Source organism: Rhizoctonia solani, chromosome 11 (assembly GCF_016906535.1).
Source record: "Rhizoctonia solani chromosome 11, complete sequence".
Taxonomy (NCBI): domain Eukaryota; kingdom Fungi; phylum Basidiomycota; class Agaricomycetes; order Cantharellales; family Ceratobasidiaceae; genus Rhizoctonia; species Rhizoctonia solani.
The window spans coordinates 1,887,858-1,910,871 of NC_057380.1; the positions used below are offsets into that span (position 1 = coordinate 1,887,858).

Consider the following 23,014-nt stretch of genomic DNA (forward strand, 5'->3'; position numbering starts at 1 on the left):
TACAGTATTTATAGTTTCACAGCTAGTAAATAACGCAATATCCCCAAGAGAAGAAGACCTGCAAAACAACAACATCGATCCCCATCATACAAGTCTATCAAGTAGCCCTCTGCTTTCCCTTTGATCGACTCCTCTTTTCTTCGAATGCATGAACACCGCCTCTCGTTTGGCCTCGCTACTACTCTTGAATGCTCCAACGCCCTGAGCGTACCGCGTGCATGACGTTCTTTGGCGGGTTTTGCCATTGAAGAGCGAACGCTTTGGATCGTCCTTCAACTGGTTGAGAAAGCAATCCTATCACTCCAGCAGTAGGTTTAACAACGGCATTAGTTACTGAAAGGAGATCAAGTGAGAAACAGATAGGAAAAGAGCCAGAAGGAGGCAGCTTACAGCCAATGATGAGACCTCCTGCGCCACCGATTACTCCCTGTGTCAGATTTACTTAGTGGCAATCTGGGTGGCTAAACTATTGAATCGTACATGTTTTTTAAACCCGTCCACAGGCTCCCTCACTATATCTGTAAGACCATCATAAAATCCCATAGCGACACTCTGCATTGTCATTAGAATATACACAAAAGATAAGAAATGAGAGGCGCGAACCTTGCGTCCCTCCCTGATCCCACTTCTGAATCCAGTAACCTTCCCGGGATCGCGGACGCTACCTCCGTAGATTTTGGGAGCATTATTCATACCATGGTGAAGGCCTTCGAGGATTCCTCGAACACCTTGCCATGGGTCTATAAGTCAAGTATCACAATCAAGGGGAAGAGACGTACCTTCCGGGGCAGCTCTAACAAGTTTAATCACTCCCTTTTCGGGACGGGGAGTAAATAGTCCTCCAACACCACCCAGAACGTCTCCTACTACACCTAAAGTCGGGCCAAGCGTACCCGAAATCGGATCCGAGGGTTGGACACGGGTTATGTACTCTCGCGGACCTGTTTGGACATATTCATTAATGGCGTGGTGTTGGCACATCTATATAGACTTCCACTCACGATGAAGCTCGAGTTTGTTCACATCCAATATTCCCTTTTCGGCCAAAACCTGGGCCGCAAACGCACTTAACCGTAACTTGTGCGAACGAGAATACCAGACGGCTACTCGCTTGGGATCTAGATCACACCTTTGCAAGTGACCTCGTTAAGATACCTATTCTGCAGATACAGGATATTACGTAGACTTACCGCATATCGAGCAGGGGTAAATGCTTATGAAACGAATCCACCCCATTTTTAACGCCATTCTATGGGCAACGAACAAAATCAGATATGAGACCTGAACAAAAATGGGTAGCAAGGGAAACACACCTCGGCCCTGATCATCTGGCCAACTCTCTGTGCGGCAGCCTTCGTCTCATCGGACAATGCACTCTTGATCGCGCCCACGAGCGCAGGAGTCGTGAGCTTTTTGTGCGGGATAGGCGCTGGTCCGGCTCCGCGCGCATGTACCTGGTCTCCCCACCACGGCTACAAACACATCCAAAAGTAAAATCAGATCATCATTCCCTCTGAATCAAAATATATTAAAGCCTCTTTCACCTGGTCTCCGAAGAACGGGACAACGATCGTCGGTTTACCGCATCGCAGTCCGATCGCGGCCGTCCCTGCTCCGCCGTGATGGACGACCGCGCTTACACGCTCGAATAACCAGTCGTGCGGGACGTTTCCGAGAATGAATATGTTTGGGTTTCGGGCATCTTGAAGAGTAGCATTGTCGAGGCTGCCCCACCCTGCTGAAATGACAGTCCGGACTCCAGATCGGTAATCGCCGCAAGACGATTTCTATTAACACATTTATGAGGGGAGAGGGAAATAGATGGTAAAAGGGTACGTACTGGTCACTTCAACTGGATTTTCGACTACTATCGAACCAAATCTGAGGACTACACGTTAATTTACGCATCGATAAATTAAAATTGTTATTCGCACGGACCCTATATAGATAGGAGGTTCACCCGCGTCAAGGAACTTGATTAAATCGTCGGGAGGAGTATACTCTGTTGCCAAGTCGAGGAAATAGAAACCGACAACATCTGTGGCGTGCCCTCTATTAACCCAAAGTCCACCACTGAACAAATGATACAAACCGATATGATTGACCCAGTCCTGAGGCTTAGGAACCAACGCTGGGGACATACAATATGTCCATGGTACACCGCAGCGTTCGATAATTCCAGAGCCGGATAATACCGAGAGGGACGGTAAACCTAGACGTTTGCGCCGGAATTTATTGATCGTGTGGCCCAGACTGTAGCAATTGATAGCCAAAGAGTGTCGGTTATTTATGATAGAGGGGGCGGGTGAATTAGGGGAACCAGCAAGTGATAGATAAATATAAATTTATGACGTACCCCTGCCAAGTCATTGCGTCCGCCAAGCCATAAGTCAAATAATTCGTGATTCGAGGTTCAGCTTGACTGCTTCGCACATTTACGAGAGGGTGGGGGAAGGCCGTAGTTGGACACCATGGCATCGCTTCATTCGTCGCTTAGTCCCATCAAAAGTGAATAGGATGCTGCGAGAAACTTACTGAAAGACATTAACAACGGAATTCCTAGCGCCTCTGCACAATGGATATGCGCAAATGTAGGTGGATTGGAAATTATTGCATCTGCTGCGAAACTAAGGCTTCCTTCTGTGGCATCATCAGGCTCATAACAGGAGCGCCAGCACCGTTCCAGCATCTAACGTTATGGAAAGTTAGATTGGAGTTTAAAAAACAGAAGTTGAGCCTACTTCAGCAACCATCATCTGCTTCCTCGTTATATCTCCGTTTGTCAAGCTCTCGAAACCAGGCATCAGACCGGGGTTGCGGACCATGTAACTCATCAACTCATGTGGGTTTCCTCCGATATTGAAGAATCGCAATCCAGCGTCCTTGACAGACTGACGGAAGGTTTCGTGAGTAGTGAGCCGCACGGTGTGTCCATGCCGACGAAGTTGTTTGCCTAATGCCAAGTAGGGCTGAACATCACCTTGAATCAGACATCGGTTAGTTCAAGGTGGGTAAAGGCTTGAAGCACACGGGAGATACCTCGACTACCAACGATCATGATATTCACGTTCATCGGTGGTGCATTTACGAAATTAACCAAATCGACCCAGGTTCATTAATAGGTGTGGCATAATCCTTGGGCAGCCTCCCAGACGGAACGTCGATCGATACTTGGAACCGGCCGTCGGGCTGGAAAGCAGCAGACGCTGCCATGGCGGCTGTTCGGAATTCGGCGCTGGGTTCATCCTCTTGTACCGCTGGGTACCTGAATGTTAGGCAACTTGCACGAGTATTGATTAAAGTTACCTACACGAGCTCATAGAAGTCTGGGATTGCAAGGATTCTCTTCTGGGATCGATTTCGGATTTCACGTCCGCTAGAGGTCGGGGGATGACGCGCCTTGAGTGGCCTCTTCGTACCGGGGCGGGCCAAGTTCTCCATGATTGGGTGGTTGAGGAAAGTCAGAAACGGAAATAGATCGACGGGGCTTGCCATCAGACTCAGAGCTCATATGACTGTCCCTATTGTACTCGCTCTGGTCCTCGCGCTCGAGAGCGCTTCTTGCTGTCGTAATCGTCGGGGATAATCATGGTGGCGATGGTTGGACAAGCTATAAGCTTTTTATAAATATTACAACTATTAGTCGCGGGCTGCGCTGATGAGCAACTATAGACCGCAGCAAGATACAGCTTCAGCGGTGCACCGCCATAGCCACAAGGCCCGTATAAGATTCGGCCATCTCGCTGATCGACAGTCAAGGTGCAGAACACGGAGATCAAATTATGTCATACCACGCCTTGACAGTGTTGGAGCGCGTTACACTTGTAAACCCACTCTACCAGGTCTACCTCGAACATGTTAATCGATACACCACAGAAACAAGCGAACAGAATATGATCAAATACCCAGAAAATCCAATAACATTTCCCCATTAATCAAGTCTTTTAAATTATCTTTGCTTTTCCCTTTCCTTTCTTGTCTTCCTTATTCACCGTAGACGCCGAGTCGCCTCGACTAACACGCTCGATAAAGGCCCTCACGACTCTCTCTCTTTCCGCCTCGCTCGCGCCCCGGGCGGCCGAAACACCCTGAGCATACCTCGTCACAATCCGATCTTTCCCCACTTGTCTGTTTAGAAGTGATTTGACTTCCCTCACCGTCCCTTCGATCGGCATCGATACCGCGTGCATAAAACCGGCAGTCGGTTTTGTGGTTAGGTTAAGAGCTCAAGTTGCGCCGTAAGAATTATCGTATAGCCAATCAGCATGGCCGTATCGCTCACCTCCTATTCCAACTCCACCAATTGCACCCAACACGCCCTATCAAATATGTGAGTTTCAAAAAACAGGTAAATCAGACCACGAGACGTACCCCTCGTTTAAACCCCCTCACAGGCTCCATAAAAAAGTCTGAAAAGCCGTCGTATAATCCTAGTGCGAACTCCTAATATCACCCCGTTCATATCCCGTTAAAATCAAATGGTAGAGTGAAAATGAATACCTTCCCACCCTGAGCGAATCCAGAACCAATTCCAGTCACTTTCTTATGCTTGCGAACTTCCCCGCCGTAAACCTTTGGAAGATTATGCATCCCTTCTGCAGCACTTTGAAGCGTGTTTTGCAGCCCTGGACGATACGTTCATAAACAGAATAACGGGAACAGGTGGGGTTGAATGTACATACCAAGGGTAGAAGCGCTCAGCATTTTGGTAGCACCTTTCCCAGGCTCACTGGGCAATTGGGCAACACCTCTTCCAAAATCATTCAGAATCTTTATACCAGGAAGAATAGTACCGGATACCGGGTCGATAGGTCCAATATGAGTATCGTATTCCCGAGATCCTGCGCATATATCCTAGGTTAAATGATACTGAGAAAGGATATGTGACTTACGATGCAATTCGAGCTTGTTGATATCGAGTTCTCCCGCTTCTGCCAGAACCTGGGCTGCAAATGCACTCAACCTCAATTTATGCGTAGGGGAATACCAAACTGCGACCCGATTAGGATCAAGGTCGCATCTACATGATGGATTTCAGATGTTATGCTATAGAAATAGGCAAAGGGAAGAGCCGCACCGCATATTCAATAACGGCAAGTGTCTGTGAATACTCTCGACCGCATTCTTAGGCCCATGCTGCAAAACAATAGTTATAGGATCTCATCAGCGGGTAAAGTGAGCGGCATACTTCAGCTCGAATCGTGTCCCCGATTTTTCTCGCTGCCTCGCGCGATTCCGGGGAAATTGCCACACGGATCGCGTTTGCAAGAACCTCCGCGGTCAACCTGTTCGGGTGAATGGGAGGCGGACCAACTCCGAGGCGCGTTATTTGTGCGGCCCACCACGGCTGAGACAAAACCGCTTGTCAGGCACTTGAGAGACGCTTTTTCGATCCCAGGTGCTCTTACCTGGTCTCCAAAAAACGGGACGGTGACGGTAGGTTTCCCACATTTAAGTCCAATTGCCGTAGTACCTTGTTCCAAATAAATGATTAGAAGGCCGAAAAATGCCATACAAATAGGTCTTACCGGTCCCGCCATGATGAACTACTGCACTAACCCGCTCAAATAGCCAATCATGCGGTGTGTCAGCCGTCAACAGGAACACATCGTCTCCAGCATCCTTGATCATGCCCTCATCTAGACCCTCTGGACTCGTTGCGATTATCGCCCTTACTCCGGCCTGAGATATTGCCCCCAACACGGACTCTTGGGAAACAGAAGTGGTTGGTACAGTCTAACAGTTTAATAGAATTGACTCACTAGTCATGTTTTCAGAGTTCTCCAAGACGATCGAACCAAATCTAGAGGCAAGTTCAAATCAATCCAAGACCAAGTGGTAAATGGCGCACCCAATATATATAGGCGGTTCGCCAGATTCAATAAACTCGACCAATTCCCTCAGTGGGTCGTAACCCTTTGTCATATTTGGAAAACAGAAACCTGAAATATCTGCGATTTCGTCCATATTAGGCCTGAACGTATGGATGACCGAAACATATGTGTCTCACCAATATTTGCCATCCAGTCCGCAGGTCTGGGGATGACCGTAGGTGATATGCAGTATGTCCAAGGGACTGAGGCTCTTTCGATTATTCCAACGGCCGATTGAGGCGACAGGTATTCTAGTCCTAGTTTTTTGGTGCGAAACTTGTTGATTATTCGGCCAAGTCTGACAAGGATTAGCAGACAGGACAATAGTGCTTGGAACTAGCTTGCCTTTGCCAGCTCATTGTATCCACGAGACTATAGGAATAATAATTTGCCATTCCAGGATCAGTTTTCTCCTCTTGCTTGATGTTGACTAATGGATGAGGAAAGGCGACAGTGGCCGACCATGGCATCGCTATAATAAACTCAGATACTTTATCATTATTCATGTATTTCAGACTCACTGAACGAAAGATGCAACGGTATTCCCAAGCTTCAGCGCAATGAATATGGGCAAATGTTTGAGGATTCGATATGATCAAATCCGCAGCGAATCCGGGTTCTTCTCCTGAAACTTTGTCGTCTTCATAACAGGATAACAAGCATCTTTCCATTATCTTGTCACAACCGCTCAGCTATATAATAGGCTGATATGTAAAAAGTCCATACCTCAGATATCATACTTTGGTTCTTTTCAACGTCACCTTTCTTGATATTATCCGATTTTGAAACAGACCCAGCGTTGAGAAACATGTATTCGGCAAGGTTGCTTGGGTCCCCTCCAATACTGAAAAATCTAAGCCCGGCGTGTTTAACAAGCGGACGGAACATCTCATGTGTAGAGATCCGAACTATATGACCGTATTCTTGGAGTTGTTGGCCAAGCGGAACGTATGGCTGGACGTCACCTTGGTATTATCATATTAGCGGTAATACTCATGAATTACTGAAGTCGGAGCGTACCTCTACTTCCAACAATCATGATATTGATATTCATTGAAGGGGTATTAAAGCTCCCGTCCTTTTCAAGAGCAGGCTCATATTGGAGGTGCATATCCCTCTGGGAACCCTTGAGACGATGCAAACGAAGCTTGAATGCGCCCATCGCTTCGAATCGTAGCTTCCGTCACAACAGTCTCACTATACTCGGGAAGACGGGCTTTTTCTGTTGGATAAGCTGGGATAGATTAACATGCCTCTGAATAACCAAGGGGAGCTATTTCTCGACTTACAAATACCAGAGGCAGAAGAATCTATCAAGTCTATAACCGAACCTGGTCTTCCATTGGTAACAAACATTCTTGCGCTCCCCCCAGGACTTACGGCAGTTGGAGAATAATTTGGTGGCGGTCGCATAGCAGCTTCTGGCAGATATTCGTGACTATCGGAGGCGGGAATATCTAGTATCACTGAGGAAGCAGCTGGTTCAGATCCATCGGCATAGGAATCGGACTGTGATAGTGATTCTGTTTGAGGTTGGATTTCAGTCGAATCGGTTTTGTTGTCGATGAGAATCATGGTATGCGAGGGGAACGTCCAAGTACCCAATCCCGTCAGGCAGAGCGGCTATTTAATGTCATTTTAGAACTACTGTGTCCAAATTTAGCGTGGTGAATAGAGGCTAGGAATGCTTAAAAGACGCGCAACGCGCGCATCACGAAAGCCGGGGGACAGCCGCAGTGCAAAATCAGTGACCTATATGACTGGTTTGAAATCAAAGTTGTCATTTGGATGTGTCATCGATCGCGAACCATGTGACGGAGCCATTCTGGTACGAATTCAATAATAACATTATGCGCATATATTAAACATATCGATCAATGCATAGTCCTCGAAACAAGAGTATCAAAGAAGATTGTATATAAATATCTGTTATGAAATTACTGTAACCTTCCTTTTCCTTTCCTATCGCGCAGTGTTTTGTCCTTGTGTTCAGCGAACGCTCGGATAATCGAATCTTGCTCTTCTTGACTCGATTGTTTTACAACAAGAACGCCTTCGGCACGTCTTGTCGCTATTCTTTCCTGGCTTATACCTTTGGTGAACAGAGTGCGGATATCTTTGACCCCGCCTTCCATCGGCATGGAAAAAAATTGGAGAAACCCAGCAGCAGGTTTCATGTAGAAGCTTAGTACTTGAAAGTTAAATAAAGTTAATGGTGTAGGTTGCACTAGACCATGTAAACCTACCCCCAGTGCCAACTCCAATGGCAGCACCCAAAGCACCCTATATAATCATCTCGTTGGCTATAGATGAACGCTTGTTTATATAGCTAAAATCTGACCTTTTCCTTGAAACCCTTCACCGGTTCATTTACTAAACCAGTAATTCCATCATAAAGTCCATAGGCGAAGCCCTATTGAATATCTCAGAGGTTATGCGGAGCCTAGCCAAGCTCGAGTTACTCACCTTACCACCCTCCACGATACCAGAGGCGAATCCAGTCACTGGTTTAGTTTCGCGAACTTCACTCCCATAAAGCTTAGGAACATTGGTAAGCCCCTCTGTTACACCTTGAAGAACCGTTTGGACTCCTATTATAGTAGAGACAATGAAGACGTTTATGCGTTTCTCTCGAAGCATTATTCACTTACCTCCAACGGTTGAAGTAACCATCTTTGCAACCCCTTTATCAGGCCTACTGGATCCTATTTTTACCACCCCATGAACAAAACCATTGACAACTCTGAGAAGTGGAAGTGCGGTGCCGCTAATAGGGTCTGTGGCCGATGCATGCGTCTTATATTCGCGGGATCCTTCATAACCAGTCAGTACCGAATCACAACACCACTCGCCCCGACTTACTGTATAATTTCAATTTATTCATATCGATTTCTCCCCGGTCTGCCAATACTTGAGCAGAAAATGCACTCAATCGTAATTTATGTATTGGGCTATACCAAACTGCGGTTCGTTTGGGGTCAAGATCACACCTTCATACGCATGGTCAGTCTGCGGAATATTCCAAGAACATAGTAAACTTGGCCTACCGCATGTTGAGTAACGGTAGATGCTTGTGAAATGATTCCACTCCGTTTTTGGCCCCATCCTGAGCGCCAAGTTAAACCGCGCTCACATAAACTATGATCGATTACCCTAGACTTGCCTCTTTATTTATCATTTCACTAATTCTTTGTGCCGCTTCGATGGTATCCGGGGATAGAGCAGCTCGAATGGCAGCGGCAAAGCCCTCCGAAGTCAAGTTTCTCGAGTCAAGGGGTTCGGGTCCAGCGCCCTGCTGCGCTAGCTGAGCAGCCCACCATGGCTAGCGCCAGGAGAGCACCGTTTTGAGGAAGAGCATTCTTTCGGAACATTGTAGGCCACACCTGATCACCAAAGAATGGGACAATGATTGTAGGTTTCCCACATTTCAAGCCAATGGCAGTTGTACCTGGCATTAAGAATGTTAAGAATGGTGATTTATGAACCCTAGGAGTCACAGGAAATACTAACCTGCCCCTCCATGATGGCAGACGGCGCTTACATGTTGAAAGAGCCAATCGTGGGGCGCGTTTCCGAGAGCAAATACATGTGGCCCTGCCGATTTGACCATCGTCTCATCGAGCCCGCCCCACCCCGGCGACACTATAGCTCGCACTCCAGCCTGTGATATCCCTGCAAGAATGGCTCCTATAAAATAAATCATTGAGTCACTTAATCATGCTGAATTGTCATTTGGAAACTGACTAGTCATTTCTTGAGGATCATTCAGAACGATTGAACCGAATCTAAATGTATGGTGGTGAGCTCGAGTTGTCTTTTTATTATTAACGGAAATGCCCAACCAACCCAACGTAGATTGGTGGCTCTCCTGAAGCCAGAAAATCGAACAGGTCAGTGGGAGGGACGTAGTTATTGGCTAGATCCAAAAAATAAAAGCCAACCACATCTATTGGGATGATCAGTGGGAGTCTGACCTGAAGAGAATATATGCGTACCAATATGTGTCAACCAATCCTGAGGTTTCGGAATGAGGGCAGGTGAGATACAATAAGTCCATGGAATGGCGCTGCGCTGTATCATGGTGACGGCTGATGCAGTTGACAAGTAGGGGAGCCCTAGTTTTTTGGTACGGAACTTGTTGATAGCATGGCCAAGTCTAGGAGGGCTCCTGAGCTTGATGCTTAGTTTTGATTGCGACTAAGACTCACCCTTGCCATGTCAGCATATCTACCAGGGTGTACGAGTAATAGTTCACCGCATTTGGCTCGTGCGACCCGCTCTGCTTGACGTTCACCAACGGATGCGGGAAGGCAGCAGTAGCACACCATGGCATAGCTTGTTACTCTTAGTCAAATTATCTCAAAATAGAGAAGAGCCAACTCACTGAACGACAAGAGTAACGGAATGCCAAGCGCTTCGGCGCAATGAATGTGAGCGAACGTGGGCGGATTGGATATTATCGCATCTGCTACAAATCCACCTTCATTCGGTGACTCTTCGTCAACTTCATAGCACGATAGGCAACACCTTTCAAGCATCTTCCCAGATCTAATGAGTAACAAACATCTATATCCATAATAAGAACGGTCACTTACCTCAGCGACCATCACTTGTTTCTTCCCAATGTCGCCTTTCAGCACACTTTCGAAACCAGGAATGAGTCCAGGATTCCGAACCATGTAGCTCATTAGCTCATGAGGGTCTCCCCCGATGTTAAAGAAACGTAGCCCAGAGTCTTTCACTAGTTTGCGAAATGTTTCATGTGTCGATATTCGAACGGTGTGGCCGTAGTTTTGAAGCCTCTGGCCAAGTGCAAGATAAGGCTGTACGTCCCCCCTGCTTCCTACGATCATGATGTTGACGTTCATAGGAGGTGCATCGCGGAACCCCACTTCGTCGAGTCCAATTTCGTTCACCGGCTCGGCATAATTCGATGGCAATCGTTTGGACAACCGATGGCCAAAGGAGATTTGAAGTCGCCCGTCGTCTTGAAATGCGGCTTCGGCGTCGAGCTTTGAGCCATGTTTGGGACTACTTTCCTTTTCGGCTGATTTGGAATTAGTATAAGTCACATATATTAATATCCACATACTCACAAAGACCCCACGTAAACCGCTTTTCTAAAGATGCTCCCCCCTGCTCCAGAGTGGATTCATTGGAACGCCTATGGGGAGAGTAAGAAGGAAGCAGAGGTTGATCTGACTCTGCTCGAGCGACTGCCTCAAAACTCTGTGAGAATAACTCTGAATCTGGTGACTGATAGAAATCGTTAGGAGTAACACTCTGTAGATCAGAGGACCCAGGGTATTTGTCTATCCTGTCGTCGACAATCATTGAAAGAAACAGCGGCTTTGGAATTGAATTAGTAAGGTGACTGATGTATGTTTCAGTTTCAGGCACTGACAGGATGGTAGTTGTCTGGACGCTCCAGGCTTTAATATGCGGATCAGAGGCACAGCCACCCATTCGTCGCAGCGCGGCTAACGCGGGTTCAACCCGCCCGGATCGCGCGAAGAGTTGGAGAAACGCGTAGTCAATATTCGACCCAGTCCTAACCTTAATATAGTTAAAAAGCTTCAGTAGCCCAGGATGGTTTAAAGCTGGGATGTATTGAGATAGTTATATGACCTATGTCCAGGTCGGTTTCGGGGAAGTCATGGCCGAAGTGTGTGGATATATTTTCGTCTGCTGTTTGCCTCGGGTACGAGCTCGCCCGCGAGATGGGTCTGACCATGTTCCCCAGTAAGGAGAGACGCCCGATAAACTCAGTGGCACAGCAATGAATTTACAGAGCCTACCGCAGCTGCTGCGGATGCCGTATCATGAGAGCTATCGTGCTTGCAATGATCCCATGTTGGTGTGTCCATTATATGATTAAATCAATGATTTGTAACAGACATCCTCACATGAGTGTAGTTTTTTTTTGGATGCGATTTATTACTCGGGCCCGATCGCTGGGTCGCACACCGAGGGCTGTTAACCAGTAGATACACACAAAGACGACAAAAGATAGCGGGTGGGCAAAAAAAGGGGAACACTCGGGGAATTCGATAAGTGAGTTTGACCTGAAAGTCGCACCAACAGGGGGACGCAATGGTGGGAAAAAGTGGGGGGGGGGACAGAAAACACAAATAAAACTAAATATAAATGCTAATTAGTCAAATAAGCAACGCGAGGTGGTCCTACTCCAGGATTTGGACATTATTCCATACCCCATCTACAGTTGCGGGCCGAAGAGCTTGAGGATGAAGTCGGGCAGGCTTAGCAAGCCATGTTCAATGTTTATTGGCGCTCCAAATACGAAAATCGGGGTCTTGAGGAGGTCGCGGGCAATGGCTCCATCCAGGTCTTAGAAGCTGAGGACTATAGAAGATGGAGAACCGGTTGTTATCTCAGGTTTTTGGAGCCAGTGGGGTTGAGACGTGATGGCCAGGGGAGCAATGGCCGGGTTGAGCAACAAAGAGCCCACGAGTTTGGACTCATTGAAGACAGGGCTATTCACGTGAGTGCAGTACTGGGTTACTTGGCCGTAAGGTATCTAAGAGATAAGCTATTATTTTTTGTCACATTTGTGATATAAATATCTCTTTGAGCGCATACATGGGCCTCGGTAGGAACTTGAGATGCGATTGGACTGGCTCTTATCTTACTTCATCTCATTCCTCATCCCGTAACGACTTCCTTCATACCTCAACCAATTCCATCCACCATACTCTTCGCCCGCACCCCCAAATATACCGCCCATAACGTCTGGTTTGAAAAGTTTGAAATCACAAACCATCATTTGTATTTGTCATTCAAGAAGCCATATGGCAAACCTGGAAGCATTTCGGTATAAGTTTAACATTGTTCTTATGTGCATATTTTCAAAATATCAATTAACCAGTGCGTAGTCACCATAATACACAAGAATGAAGTCACATAAGCCTTCAGCGTGAAGTTACGTCATTTTTCCTTTTCCTTTTCCTTTTCTTTCGCGCAACGTCTTGGCCTTGTATTCGGTGAATGCTTGAACAACCACTTCTTGCTCTGTCTGATTCGATTCATTCAGGGCATGTATCCCTTCCGCACGCCGTGCTGCAACTCTTTCCTGGCTGACATCCTTGCTAAACAAAGTACGAATACCTCTGACCCCGCCCTCCACTGGCATAGAGAACAGTTGGAAAATTCCGGCAGCAGGTTTAATAGTTAAGTTTAGTGCTTGAAAATGAAGCAGATTCAATAGAATAAATCATACAGAAACGTTAAAATTTACCTCCAGTGCCGACTCCAACGGCAGCACCCAAAGCACCCTAGGTTACCTGGTTGGCCACTAACGAGCGCTTAGTTGTAAAGTTGAAAATCTGACCTTTTCCTTGAACCCTTTCACCGGGTCAGCTACTAAGCCAACAACACCATCGTAAAAGCCATAAGCAAATCCCTTCAAAAATATATTAGAGGCATTATGAAGCCGCAAACGATATCGAGGGGCTTACCTTGCCACCTTCCACGAAACCAGAGCCCATTCCGGTCACTTGTTTCGGTTCACGGACCTCACTTCCATAAAGTTTAGGAGTATTGGTAAGCCCCTCGGTTATACCTTGAAGGACCGTTTGTAATCCTATCATATCAGGGATGAGTAATTGTACGGATTTCTCTACAGGCATCATTCACTCGCCTCCGACGGTTGAAGTGACCATCTGTGCAACTCCTTTATCGGGTCTAGTGGAACCGATCCTGAATACTCCATGAACGAAGCCGTTGACAACTCTGAGTAGTGGGAGTGCAGTGCCGCTGATAGGGTCCGTGGCCGATGCATATGTTCTGTATTCACGGGATCCTATGCAACTAATCAGTGCCGAATCGTGATTTCACTCGGCTTTATTTACTATGTAACTTCAGCTTATTGATATCGATCTCTCCTCGGTCTGCCAATACCTGAGCAGAAAATGCACTCAGTCTTAATTTATGTGCTGGGCTATACCAAACTGCAGTCCGTTTGGGGTCAAGATCACACCTTCGCAGGTAAAGTAAGTCAGAGAAATAGCTCTAAGAATACAATACTAATCAACTTGGCTTACCGCATATTGAGTAAGGGAAGGTGTTTGTGAAATGATTCTACTCCATTCTTGACTCCATCCTGATTGCCAGGTTAAATCACTGCGATATAGACCGCGACAAACAACTCGTGACTTACTTCGCTATTTATCATCTCACTAATTCTTTGTGCCGCCACGACCATACTTGGGGATAGAGCAGCTCGAATCGCAGCTGCAAAGCCGTCCGAGGTCAAGTTCCTTGAGTCCAGGGGCTCGGGCCCAGCACCCTGCTGCGCTAGCTGAGCAGCCCACCATGGCTAGAATCGAGAGAGCACCATATGAGCAAGACTGTCATTTTGTATTAGGCCCTTAATCATACCTGATCACCAAAGAATGGGACGATGATTGTAGGTTTCCCGCACTTCAATCCAATGGCCGTTGTACCTGGTGTTAAGAATGGTAACTTATAAGTTCTAAAGAAGCCTTGGGAAAAACACTAACCTGCCCCTCCATGGTGGCAAACAGCGCTTACATATTGAAAGAGCCAATCGTGTGGTGCATTCCCGAGAGCAAACACATGGGGTCCAGCCGCTCTGATCATCGCCTCATCTAGCCCGCCCCACCCTGGTGACACAATTGCTCGCACCCCTGCCTTCGCAATACCTCCAAGAATGGCCCCTATAAAATAAACCATGTAGGCAGAAGAATTTGTTAAATTGTTAAGAAACTGACCAGTCATTTCTTGTGGATCTTTTAAAACAATTGAACCGAATCTAAAGGTATACGAATGGGCGTGAGCTTTCCTTTCGTTCTAAATGAACGTGCTAGACAAACCCGACGTATATTGGTGGCTCCCCTGAAGCAATGAACTCGAACAATTCAGTAGGGGGGACGTAATCTTTTGCCAGGTCCAAGAAATAAAAGCCAACCACATCTACAGGGATGATCAGTGGGAATTGATCTGAATGAGGTGTATGAGTACCAATATGTGTCAGCCAGTCTTGTGGTTTTGGGACAAGCGCGGGTGAGATGCAGTAAGTCCAAGGGATGGCACTACGTTGTATCATGGTTACAGCTGATGCAGTTGTCAAACTGGGGAGCCCTAGCTTTTTGGTACGGAACTTGTTGATAACATTGCCGAGCCTACGAAAGTTCTTTTTAGGTCTAGAACCTAAACTCAATTGAAATAAAACTCACCCTTGCCATGTCAACATATCTACCAGGGTATAAGAGTAATAATTTACCGCATTTGGTTCATGTGATCCGTTCTGCTTGATGTCCACTAGCGGGTGCGGAAAGGCAGCAGTAGCACACCACGGCATAGCTTGCCTACTGTCAGTCAAACGTCATCAAGATCCCGAAAAATAGGCTCACTGAATGACAAGAGTAAAGGAATTCCAAGCGCTTCGGCACAGTGAATATGGGCAAAAGTGGGGGGATTAGATATTATCGCGTCTGCTACAAATCCACCTTCATTCGGCGACCCTTCGTCAACTTCATAGCACGATAGGCAACACCTTTCAAGCATCTTCCCAGATCTAATGAGTAACAAACATCTATATCCATAATAAGAACGGTCACTTACCTCAGCGACCATCACTTGTTTCTTCCCAATGTCGCCTTTCAGCACACTTTCGAAACCAGGAATGAGTCCAGGATTCCGAACCATGTAGCTCATTAGCTCATGAGGGTCTCCCCCGATGTTAAAGAAACGTAGCCCAGAGTCTTTCACTAGTTTGCGAAATGTTTCATGTGTCGATATTCGAACGGTGTGGCCATATTTTTGAAGCCTCTGGCCAAGTGCAAGATAAGGCTGTACGTCCCCTCTGCTTCCTACGATCATGATGTTAACGTTCATGGGAGGCGCGTCGTGGAATCCCACTTCGTCGAGTCCAACTTCCTTCACTGGCTCTGCGTAATTTGGTGGTAGTGATTTGGACAACCGACGGCCAAAGGAGATTTGCAGCCGCCCATCGTCTTGAAATGCGGCTTCGGCATCGAGCTTTAATCCAAGTAGGGCTTCACCCCTTTTTTCGGCTAAGTTGAAATAAATATAGATTTTATATACCTCGATGTGTGCGTACTCACAGATATCGTGCGCAAACCGTGTTATAAAAGATGCCTCTCCTTGTTCCAGGGTGGATTCATCAGAATGCCTGTAGCGAGAATATGCAGGTGGAGAAAAGTGATCGGGCTCCGTTCGAGTGACCGTTTCAAGGCTCTGAGAGAGCATCTCCGAACTTGGCGACTGATAGACCCCATTAGGAGTGATAGCCTGTCGATGAGGGGTCTCAGGGGATTTTTCTGCCTATCGTTGCTAACCATTGGGAAGAACAGTAGATTTGTGAGAGTGAATCGAGCAAGGAAAGCAATTGATGTGGTGTTCGATAGGGACCGAGGATAGGATGGTTAGTTTTAGTTGCCTGAAAGTCCTGAGCTTTATTATGCAGCTTTATAGACACAGCCACCCAATTCGTCGTTACGCGGCTAACGCGGGTTCAACCCGCCCGGACCGCGCGAAGAGTTGGAGAAACGCATAATCATTATTCGCCCTAACTCTAACCTTCATAATATAGTTCAAAAGCTTCAGTTGCCTAGGACAGGTTGGAACCATAGAGTGTATTTCGTTATCACGTTACTCACGTCAAGGTTAGTCTCAGCGAAATTGCGACCGAGATATGTGAGTGTATGTTATTCTGTCGTTCGCCTCGCGTACAAAAATGCTCCCGAGATAGGTCCAGCCACTTTCCACGTTAAGAAGAGGTGTTCAACAAGCTCAGTAGCACAGCAATGGGCTTGCAGAGTCTACCGCAGCTACTCGGAAGCCGTATCATGAGAGCCATCGTGCTTATGATGATATCAGGTTGGTGTGTCCATTGTACGATTCTATCAAGAATTTGGAGCAAACGTGCGCACATGATGATAGCCTTGTGTCACTTGGCGAAAAGTATCTAAGAAAGAAAACGCCTTCATGTCGAATTTGTGGCATAAATATTCTCTTTGAGCGCATACATGAGCCCAGTAGGAAATTGGGATGCGACATTGTGACTGGCTCTTGTTTTAATTCATCCCATTCCTCATGTTCTCGTAACGACTTCCTTCAAACCTCAACCAATTCCATCCACCATACTCTTCACCTGTACCTCTAAATATACCACCCATAGCATCCGCGACTACCTACATGCAAGCCCCAGAATACCATGAGTGGCCGGTCAGCAAGCAATGAGAGAAGACCTACCTGGACTAACGAAGCTCCTGGACTCGCATCCTTACCAGGACCTTTCTCCATTTCTGGACGATTCGGGTTAGAGGGACACTTGTCACCCGAAAGTTCCCAATACATGGCACCACTTTATCCCAGTCCGCTTCAATTTATCCATATAGAAAACTTAAAATATAGGAAGTTGCTTACGCTAAGCCTTCGTTTCTGATCCACTGGCCTTTGGTGACTCCGATTTCCTCGTTATCATAGGTGATCTTTTTTTTTACGAGGATCGTATGACCAGCTTGCCATTCGGTGTGAGTCTATATGGGTTACTGTACCCGGAAGGGGTAGCACCCGGTAGTCGTAGGATCCTAATGAGGGATTGTGTTAGAGATTTTATTTCAAGATGCACAAGACGGATATAAATAAGACATACCGGCTTCCCATGAACCTGGCCCTACTCCATTATAGGATTTCCCTGGTCCATCGGTATTCGTGAATGAACGTCCATATAGCGGAATTCCTAATAGTTATCAATGGTCAGCCAGGTTCGATACATGAAGGTACAGTCATCGCTCGCACCAATAACAAGTTTCTCTCGCCTAATGCCTTGTGATAGGTACCATTTCACTGCCCGATCTGTGCTAGCCTCTCCTGGTCCCCCAAATAGATTGGATTGGTGACCAGATACTGAATCCCAAGAACCGGCATAATCTAAGGGCAGGTTTATATTTAGATGAAATGGAATAGCGTCAAATTAATATGCAATATAGATATATGAAACTTATTGGCTCCTCCGGAGCTAGCAAGTAATGCTATGACATCTACCCCAGCTATTGGTCCTTGGGACGAAACAAACGATTCATAATATAGATAGGCAGACTATGATGAGCCATATGCTAATCCTTACGTACCGTATGACATTAGGTTCCAAAAAGTCAAGTAGCTATCCATTTCTCGCGCGTGCAATTTCTAAGCAGAGACCGGATTCTATGTTAGTACGGATATATGATTCGCCCTTCAGGAATACCTCGTAATGAGAAGGACCACAAGGAGCAGCAATCTAAGAAAACGGATTATGGTGCCATCAATAGCTGTACGTAAGGCAACGTACCGTCAGGGCGAAATGGTAATCCGTGCCCTTCTTCTGTGCATGGGCATCTAGTCCTAGGCGAAGTTCGCGTAGTAAAGAGACATAACCTCGGGCCTGCCAGTGTTATTCTTTAAGGCGCGCAGACCAATGATATGGCAGCTTACTTGCTCATCGTTCTGGGGAAACTCGTAGTCCACGTCGAGACCATCCAATCCGAGATCCTCCAGCAGTGTTACTGCGGTCTCCACGAACTTGGTGCGCTTATGAGGATCTACGACAATCGGGTGCAGGGCCGGAGAGTATGTCCACCCTCCAATACTCAAAAGTACTTTGAGGTGCCGATTTATCTTTTTGAGGAGATATAATTGTTTGAAGCATCCATAGAGATTGGACGATTGATCTTCATTCCACGAATCGCCGGGATAGTGGATATCGGTATCGGCCCATTTGTCGGAGAGAATAACGGACCCATCAGGTGAGGTATTGGCGAAAGCGTAAAGGATGTGGGTAAGTGTATCAGCTTGAATTGCAGAAGGAGGGAATTTTCGGCCGTAAATTCCCCAATTCACAAAGCTACGTAAGTATTGTAAGACAATATGTTAGCTTAATCGAGCGTAACACTTACTATCCGACACTGAGTTTATTGGCCATCTCGGGCCTGGTTGTGTTATGGTCGGCTGCGGAACCTGACACAGACGGTCTGCCGCCCGGCGCTTCGCGAGGAGGAAGGACGACCGAAAGTTGACCAAATCGAAAAGAAGCCATGACTACGGCAAGGATCCCAACAATATATAAGACAGTACGCACATATGATCTTGAGTTCCTGCGAGATTGATTTGATTCATTGGCTTCCCTCACGTCTGGAGAGGCTCTAGCAGACAATGGAATCGCGTCCGCATTCGCGTCGGTCGCGAGCCTCGAGTATCCTGCAGATGATGAGGTCATTGTTGCAAGAGCAAGAATCACGTGTCATCTCCTCCAATCCCTTGCTGACATAAGTTAGCTATATCCCTCCATCCTTTCTTTGGCTTTACAACACGCCCCATGGCCACCAACTCGTACCAAGGGAGTAAGTAGAGACACACGGCTTAACAATATCTCTATCTTATGCTAAACCACGTTTCTAATGTCAGTTCTACGAAGTACAGTGACATTAATACAAGTTTGTCAACCGTAGAAATACAAATCCAACATTCAGATGAAATACGACCTGGTACAAACTTATTATATGAAAGGTTCAAACCTCAATGTTGTTCCAAAACACAGTATTAATTAGATAGCACTAGCAGTAGCAAACCAGTTCTCAACTTGGCTCAATGTCATGATTGCATACCATTAACCCAATCACACCCATTTATTAAAAGAATTGGGTATGTATTGTTTCCAGACGAGCAAATAAATCAAACGAAATACTGGAGGGTGTCTATCGGTTGAGAGGATTGCGTGCTCTCATTTGTTCTCCCTTGAAGTAGATCCACATTGGGAATGGTACCCCAACCACGATCGCAATCCCTGCCAAAAACGAGTAGCCTCCTCCAATTCCATCGCATCAAATAGTCTTTGACCAAAAAGTGGAAATGCAAAACCAAATAAGGAACGGAGAAACGTTGCAGCCGCAATGGCACTGGCAGCATATGTGAAGGAATCGACCAGATATAATTGAATCGGCATGCTATAATATATTTAGTCAAGATTGGCCGATTCAGACGCTTAATAAGTTGTTTTGATACTCACAAACAGAACATCATTCCAGCGCCAAAGATTCCCGACCCGATAATGGGCAATATGTAGTGAGCCTTGACGTGGGCCGTCCATCCATACCAACTAAGGGAGTTAATCGAGAGATACGTGAGACAATACAGACAATGCTACACGTATCATACTCACAACAACCCAATAACTATGAGTACAGTTCCAAAAAGCATCGGTGGTATACGGTACTCTGGTTTACCTTGACCCCCGTTTCTTTCAGAAAGCTAGTGCGAAGCCTATCAAAGGTTGTTGATAAGTCTGCAATCAAGGTACATACTTTCAGGTACAGGGTATTCATTAACCGTGAGCCTATCACTGCCGCGAACATAAACCCGATGCCAAGCCCAAGGTATGCCTTGAAATTAGAATACGTTAAAAATGACATAGTTATCAATTTGCATAACTCACTAGCCCAGCAATTCCCGGGCCCCAGCCGTAGACGCTAGCAAACAGCGTCGGAAAGGTGACAAACATACTGCAGTCGGCGAAAGTCAATATTGTGCTCTAGTTTGATTAGGCTTGCTTACAGATAAAGAAGTCCTATATTACCAGAGTTTCATTCGTTAAATGAACTTTGTGATAGCAGGATTAACACACCATAAATTCTATAAGTAGATTAGTACATCCTTGATTAGTAGTCCGAGCAAATCTGCTTACATAGCCATGTATAGACTCAGTGAGAAGCAGATCATGCTTCTCATCAATAACCGCAGTGGCCGACGAAGGTTCTCTGAGAGAACCTCGCCTAAGGAGCCACTTGGGCCCGAATCTTGATATCCATACCGCCGCCTGCTCTATTATTAGCTTCAATATTTACTTATCACACGGACTTATGCTTACTTCAAGACAGGCGCGTATGTCTCTTGCAGTAAAGGAATCCCAAAAATGGTCGCGATACCGGCTACAATTGAGATGATTTTGAATACCCACGGATATCCAACATTCTGGGTGATAAATCCCCCTGCAATCTAAAATCAATTAAGCATTTAGGTTATAATACAATGGATATCTTGGAGGCTCACCGGACCAATAATTGGACCCATAAGGGGACCTAGAGAAAAGAGCGACATGGCAACCGCCCGGTCTCGTTCGTGAAATAGATCCGCTATGGAACCTGCGCCGATTGTGAGAGGCGCAGATCCTCCTATTCCAGCTTTGGTATGGCTTTAATACGTGATATTTTTGTTTCTGGTTATTTACACTTACCAAAGAAACGGAAAACAATAAGTGAGGCGGTATCGGGAGCCCAGGCGCAGGCCAGGTTAAATACCAAAAAGAAGATGTTGGAAAGATGCAGTGGCCAACTACGACCGTAAACTACAGAAGGTATTGGGATCAGCTTGACTAAAATGGAGAGAAATAGACTACCTTCCGAAAGCGGTGTAACAAAAAGAGGACCAATAGCCTAATGTAAGTTATGATTGTTGTTTTAGATTTTGATTCATAGATATTTAGCGAGGCACGTACGTATGCGAGGATGAATATACTCAGAGTGAGAGCTGCTACTGTTGAGTTTGTAATACCGAATGCGTGAGCTATCTCTGGGAGACCAGGCGCTATCATTCTACCCGGGAGTGCAGATAAGGTATCGGTATGCGTTACTGTAGGCGATATAATAACAAGACTCACGAGGACGCTAACGGACTGAAGGCCAAAGTGATTAAAGTGAGCTTGTATCCATAACCCCGTGTTACGTCCACACTCACGATACTAGTGTATATATGCTAACAATTGCGGCCGCTCCCCACTTCCGATACCCCGGCCATAACCGAGGATTGCGAGGGTCTTCGTCCCAACTGTCTTGCCCATCCTTTTGCGTGCCCTGCTCACCTGACCAACCTGGTCTTGCGAAGAAACACTCCCCCCGACTAGATGGGTATTGGCTTTCCCCTCATCCAGCGTGTGCGAGCCTACAGACGCATTATAAGGGCCCGACGTACCGCTCTCATCAACCTTTTCGCTAGGCATGGCAAGTGAATTGAGGTGAAGGTAGTTAAAGGACGGAGTCAACCTCACCATATAAATACCCCAAAGGCAATATGGTGTCTGAATGACATTGGGTTCCTTTGGTCATGCCGGAGGCCGGTCGCGTGGCAAACGCTTCTCAGGAAACGCGCGAACCGCAGTTTCCCCACTCAATAGTCACGTGTTGTGTGCCTAGATCTCTTGGCACTCATAACCGTAAATTTAGATATGTTAATAATGGGTCACAATGATGTATGGCATTACGCCCTTAAGTAGACAAGTCTACTGGTTTATTTAAAGTGAGTAGATATTATTCTACGGATCGCAGCGACAAGATACAGTTACTCAGGGTGTTCAAACTCGTGGTAGAGTGTTAGTCTCTCGATATACGATGTATATTAGAACCTATCGTGCCACGGTGTGTCTCGTAAATAGACAAGCCTTAAGTCACTTGTATTCGTTGAGACTAGAAAAGATAAATTAAATATTCGGGTACTGTACATGAGCATTCGGCTCTTTTAACGGGGTGGCTTGGGTCTAGGTAATGGTTGGTACATGTGACAAAATTAGGCTAATATAGAGCTAATGAGAGAAGCGTTACCGGTCCGTTACATAGAGCTCATGGCAAAGGGAGTTCAAGTCCCACATGGGGTTATAAAGAATGGGCCGAAATCACGTTCGAGGTGTGTGCTACTGTCAGAAATTAGGCCATAACACTAGGCTTGGTAGTATAAACAATATTTGTGATAATTTGAAGCGATACATAACTTGTAGGGGGTCTGCAAGTCATAAAAGTGACTACAGTATTAGGGTCAGGTTTCTTTCACCAGAAGTCATCCTTCAAAGCACTCATCTTTCACAAATAAAACGATACACCACGGAAGCTCACTAATGTATCACTTACACTACAGCACTCGCTCATCGATTATTGTAGTGTCCGCTCTACAACGTATGTATACACCAGATCAACTTCAATCCGATACAGCCCCACATTTAGCTTTTGATTACTGTATTCTATCAGTGGAGCGATAAAGTTACGGAAAGATTTGCTAGTATAAACTCAACCGAATTCTAATTACTCGGAAAATGGCACCAAAACAACCAAATG

At 46.2% G+C, this 23,014-nt stretch overlaps 6 protein-coding genes across 6 annotated transcripts; all 6 read right to left on the reverse strand.

Moving 5' to 3' along the window:
- Positions 1 to 175: 175 nt before the first annotated feature.
- On the reverse strand, positions 176 to 3,441 carry RhiXN_10616 (glycosyltransferase family 1 protein; the record flags this gene model as incomplete). Its single annotated transcript, XM_043330432.1, has 19 exons — positions 176 to 178; positions 212 to 333; positions 391 to 427; positions 481 to 552; positions 604 to 728; positions 780 to 941; positions 1,002 to 1,129; positions 1,191 to 1,249; positions 1,314 to 1,472; positions 1,545 to 1,735; positions 1,841 to 1,881; positions 1,939 to 2,038; positions 2,093 to 2,253; positions 2,357 to 2,492; positions 2,536 to 2,689; positions 2,742 to 2,980; positions 3,031 to 3,044; positions 3,098 to 3,265; positions 3,311 to 3,441. The coding sequence occupies 19 exons, from the start codon at positions 3,439 to 3,441 to the stop codon at positions 176 to 178; spliced, it is 2,202 nt and encodes a 733-aa protein (XP_043184529.1).
- A 503-nt stretch (positions 3,442 to 3,944) lies between these two features.
- Positions 3,945 to 5,967, reverse strand: RhiXN_10617 (glycosyltransferase family 1 protein; the record flags this gene model as incomplete). The annotated part of the gene is made up of 12 exons (XM_043330433.1): positions 3,945 to 4,225; positions 4,283 to 4,319; positions 4,372 to 4,443; positions 4,501 to 4,625; positions 4,683 to 4,841; positions 4,893 to 5,020; positions 5,078 to 5,136; positions 5,189 to 5,347; positions 5,409 to 5,473; positions 5,529 to 5,708; positions 5,763 to 5,803; positions 5,852 to 5,967. 12 exons carry the CDS (start codon positions 5,965 to 5,967, stop codon positions 3,945 to 3,947), a joined length of 1,422 nt encoding a protein of 473 aa, XP_043184530.1.
- Positions 5,968 to 6,967: 1,000 nt separating this feature from the next.
- On the reverse strand, positions 6,968 to 7,448 carry RhiXN_10618 (Sterol 3-beta-glucosyltransferase; the record flags this gene model as incomplete). Its single annotated transcript, XM_043330434.1, has 2 exons — positions 6,968 to 7,107; positions 7,163 to 7,448. 2 exons carry the CDS (start codon positions 7,446 to 7,448, stop codon positions 6,968 to 6,970), a joined length of 426 nt encoding a protein of 141 aa, XP_043184531.1.
- Positions 7,449 to 7,810: 362 nt separating this feature from the next.
- RhiXN_10619 (glycosyltransferase family 1 protein) lies at positions 7,811 to 11,740 on the reverse strand (the record flags this gene model as incomplete). Its single annotated transcript, XM_043330435.1, has 18 exons — positions 7,811 to 8,064; positions 8,120 to 8,156; positions 8,215 to 8,286; positions 8,340 to 8,464; positions 8,525 to 8,686; positions 9,057 to 9,195; positions 9,257 to 9,321; positions 9,384 to 9,560; positions 9,618 to 9,658; positions 9,720 to 9,819; positions 9,869 to 10,029; positions 10,082 to 10,208; positions 10,258 to 10,411; positions 10,469 to 10,920; positions 10,970 to 11,222; positions 11,278 to 11,305; positions 11,359 to 11,429; positions 11,672 to 11,740. The coding sequence occupies 18 exons, from the start codon at positions 11,738 to 11,740 to the stop codon at positions 7,811 to 7,813; spliced, it is 2,487 nt and encodes an 828-aa protein (XP_043184532.1).
- Positions 11,741 to 12,813: 1,073 nt separating this feature from the next.
- On the reverse strand, positions 12,814 to 19,134 carry RhiXN_10620 (glycosyltransferase family 1 protein; the record flags this gene model as incomplete). Its single annotated transcript, XM_043330436.1, has 28 exons — positions 12,814 to 13,073; positions 13,129 to 13,165; positions 13,222 to 13,293; positions 13,349 to 13,409; positions 13,453 to 13,473; positions 13,527 to 13,692; positions 13,742 to 13,869; positions 13,934 to 13,992; positions 14,050 to 14,208; positions 14,271 to 14,335; positions 14,393 to 14,569; positions 14,624 to 14,664; positions 14,726 to 14,825; positions 14,874 to 15,034; positions 15,089 to 15,215; positions 15,266 to 15,419; positions 15,477 to 15,928; positions 15,980 to 16,199; positions 17,130 to 17,241; positions 17,304 to 17,397; positions 17,435 to 17,467; positions 17,533 to 17,619; positions 17,679 to 17,810; positions 18,011 to 18,068; positions 18,127 to 18,159; positions 18,211 to 18,303; positions 18,354 to 18,762; positions 18,815 to 19,134. The coding sequence occupies 28 exons, from the start codon at positions 19,132 to 19,134 to the stop codon at positions 12,814 to 12,816; spliced, it is 3,831 nt and encodes a 1,276-aa protein (XP_043184533.1).
- A 478-nt stretch (positions 19,135 to 19,612) lies between these two features.
- On the reverse strand, positions 19,613 to 21,998 carry RhiXN_10621 (major facilitator superfamily transporter; the record flags this gene model as incomplete). Its single annotated transcript, XM_043330437.1, has 16 exons — positions 19,613 to 19,701; positions 19,755 to 19,861; positions 19,924 to 20,013; positions 20,077 to 20,165; positions 20,219 to 20,296; positions 20,350 to 20,416; positions 20,469 to 20,481; positions 20,539 to 20,546; positions 20,599 to 20,730; positions 20,782 to 20,909; positions 20,964 to 21,094; positions 21,148 to 21,258; positions 21,310 to 21,346; positions 21,409 to 21,585; positions 21,772 to 21,901; positions 21,958 to 21,998. 16 exons carry the CDS (start codon positions 21,996 to 21,998, stop codon positions 19,613 to 19,615), a joined length of 1,428 nt encoding a protein of 475 aa, XP_043184534.1.
- Between the last annotated feature and the right edge of the window lie 1,016 nt (positions 21,999 to 23,014).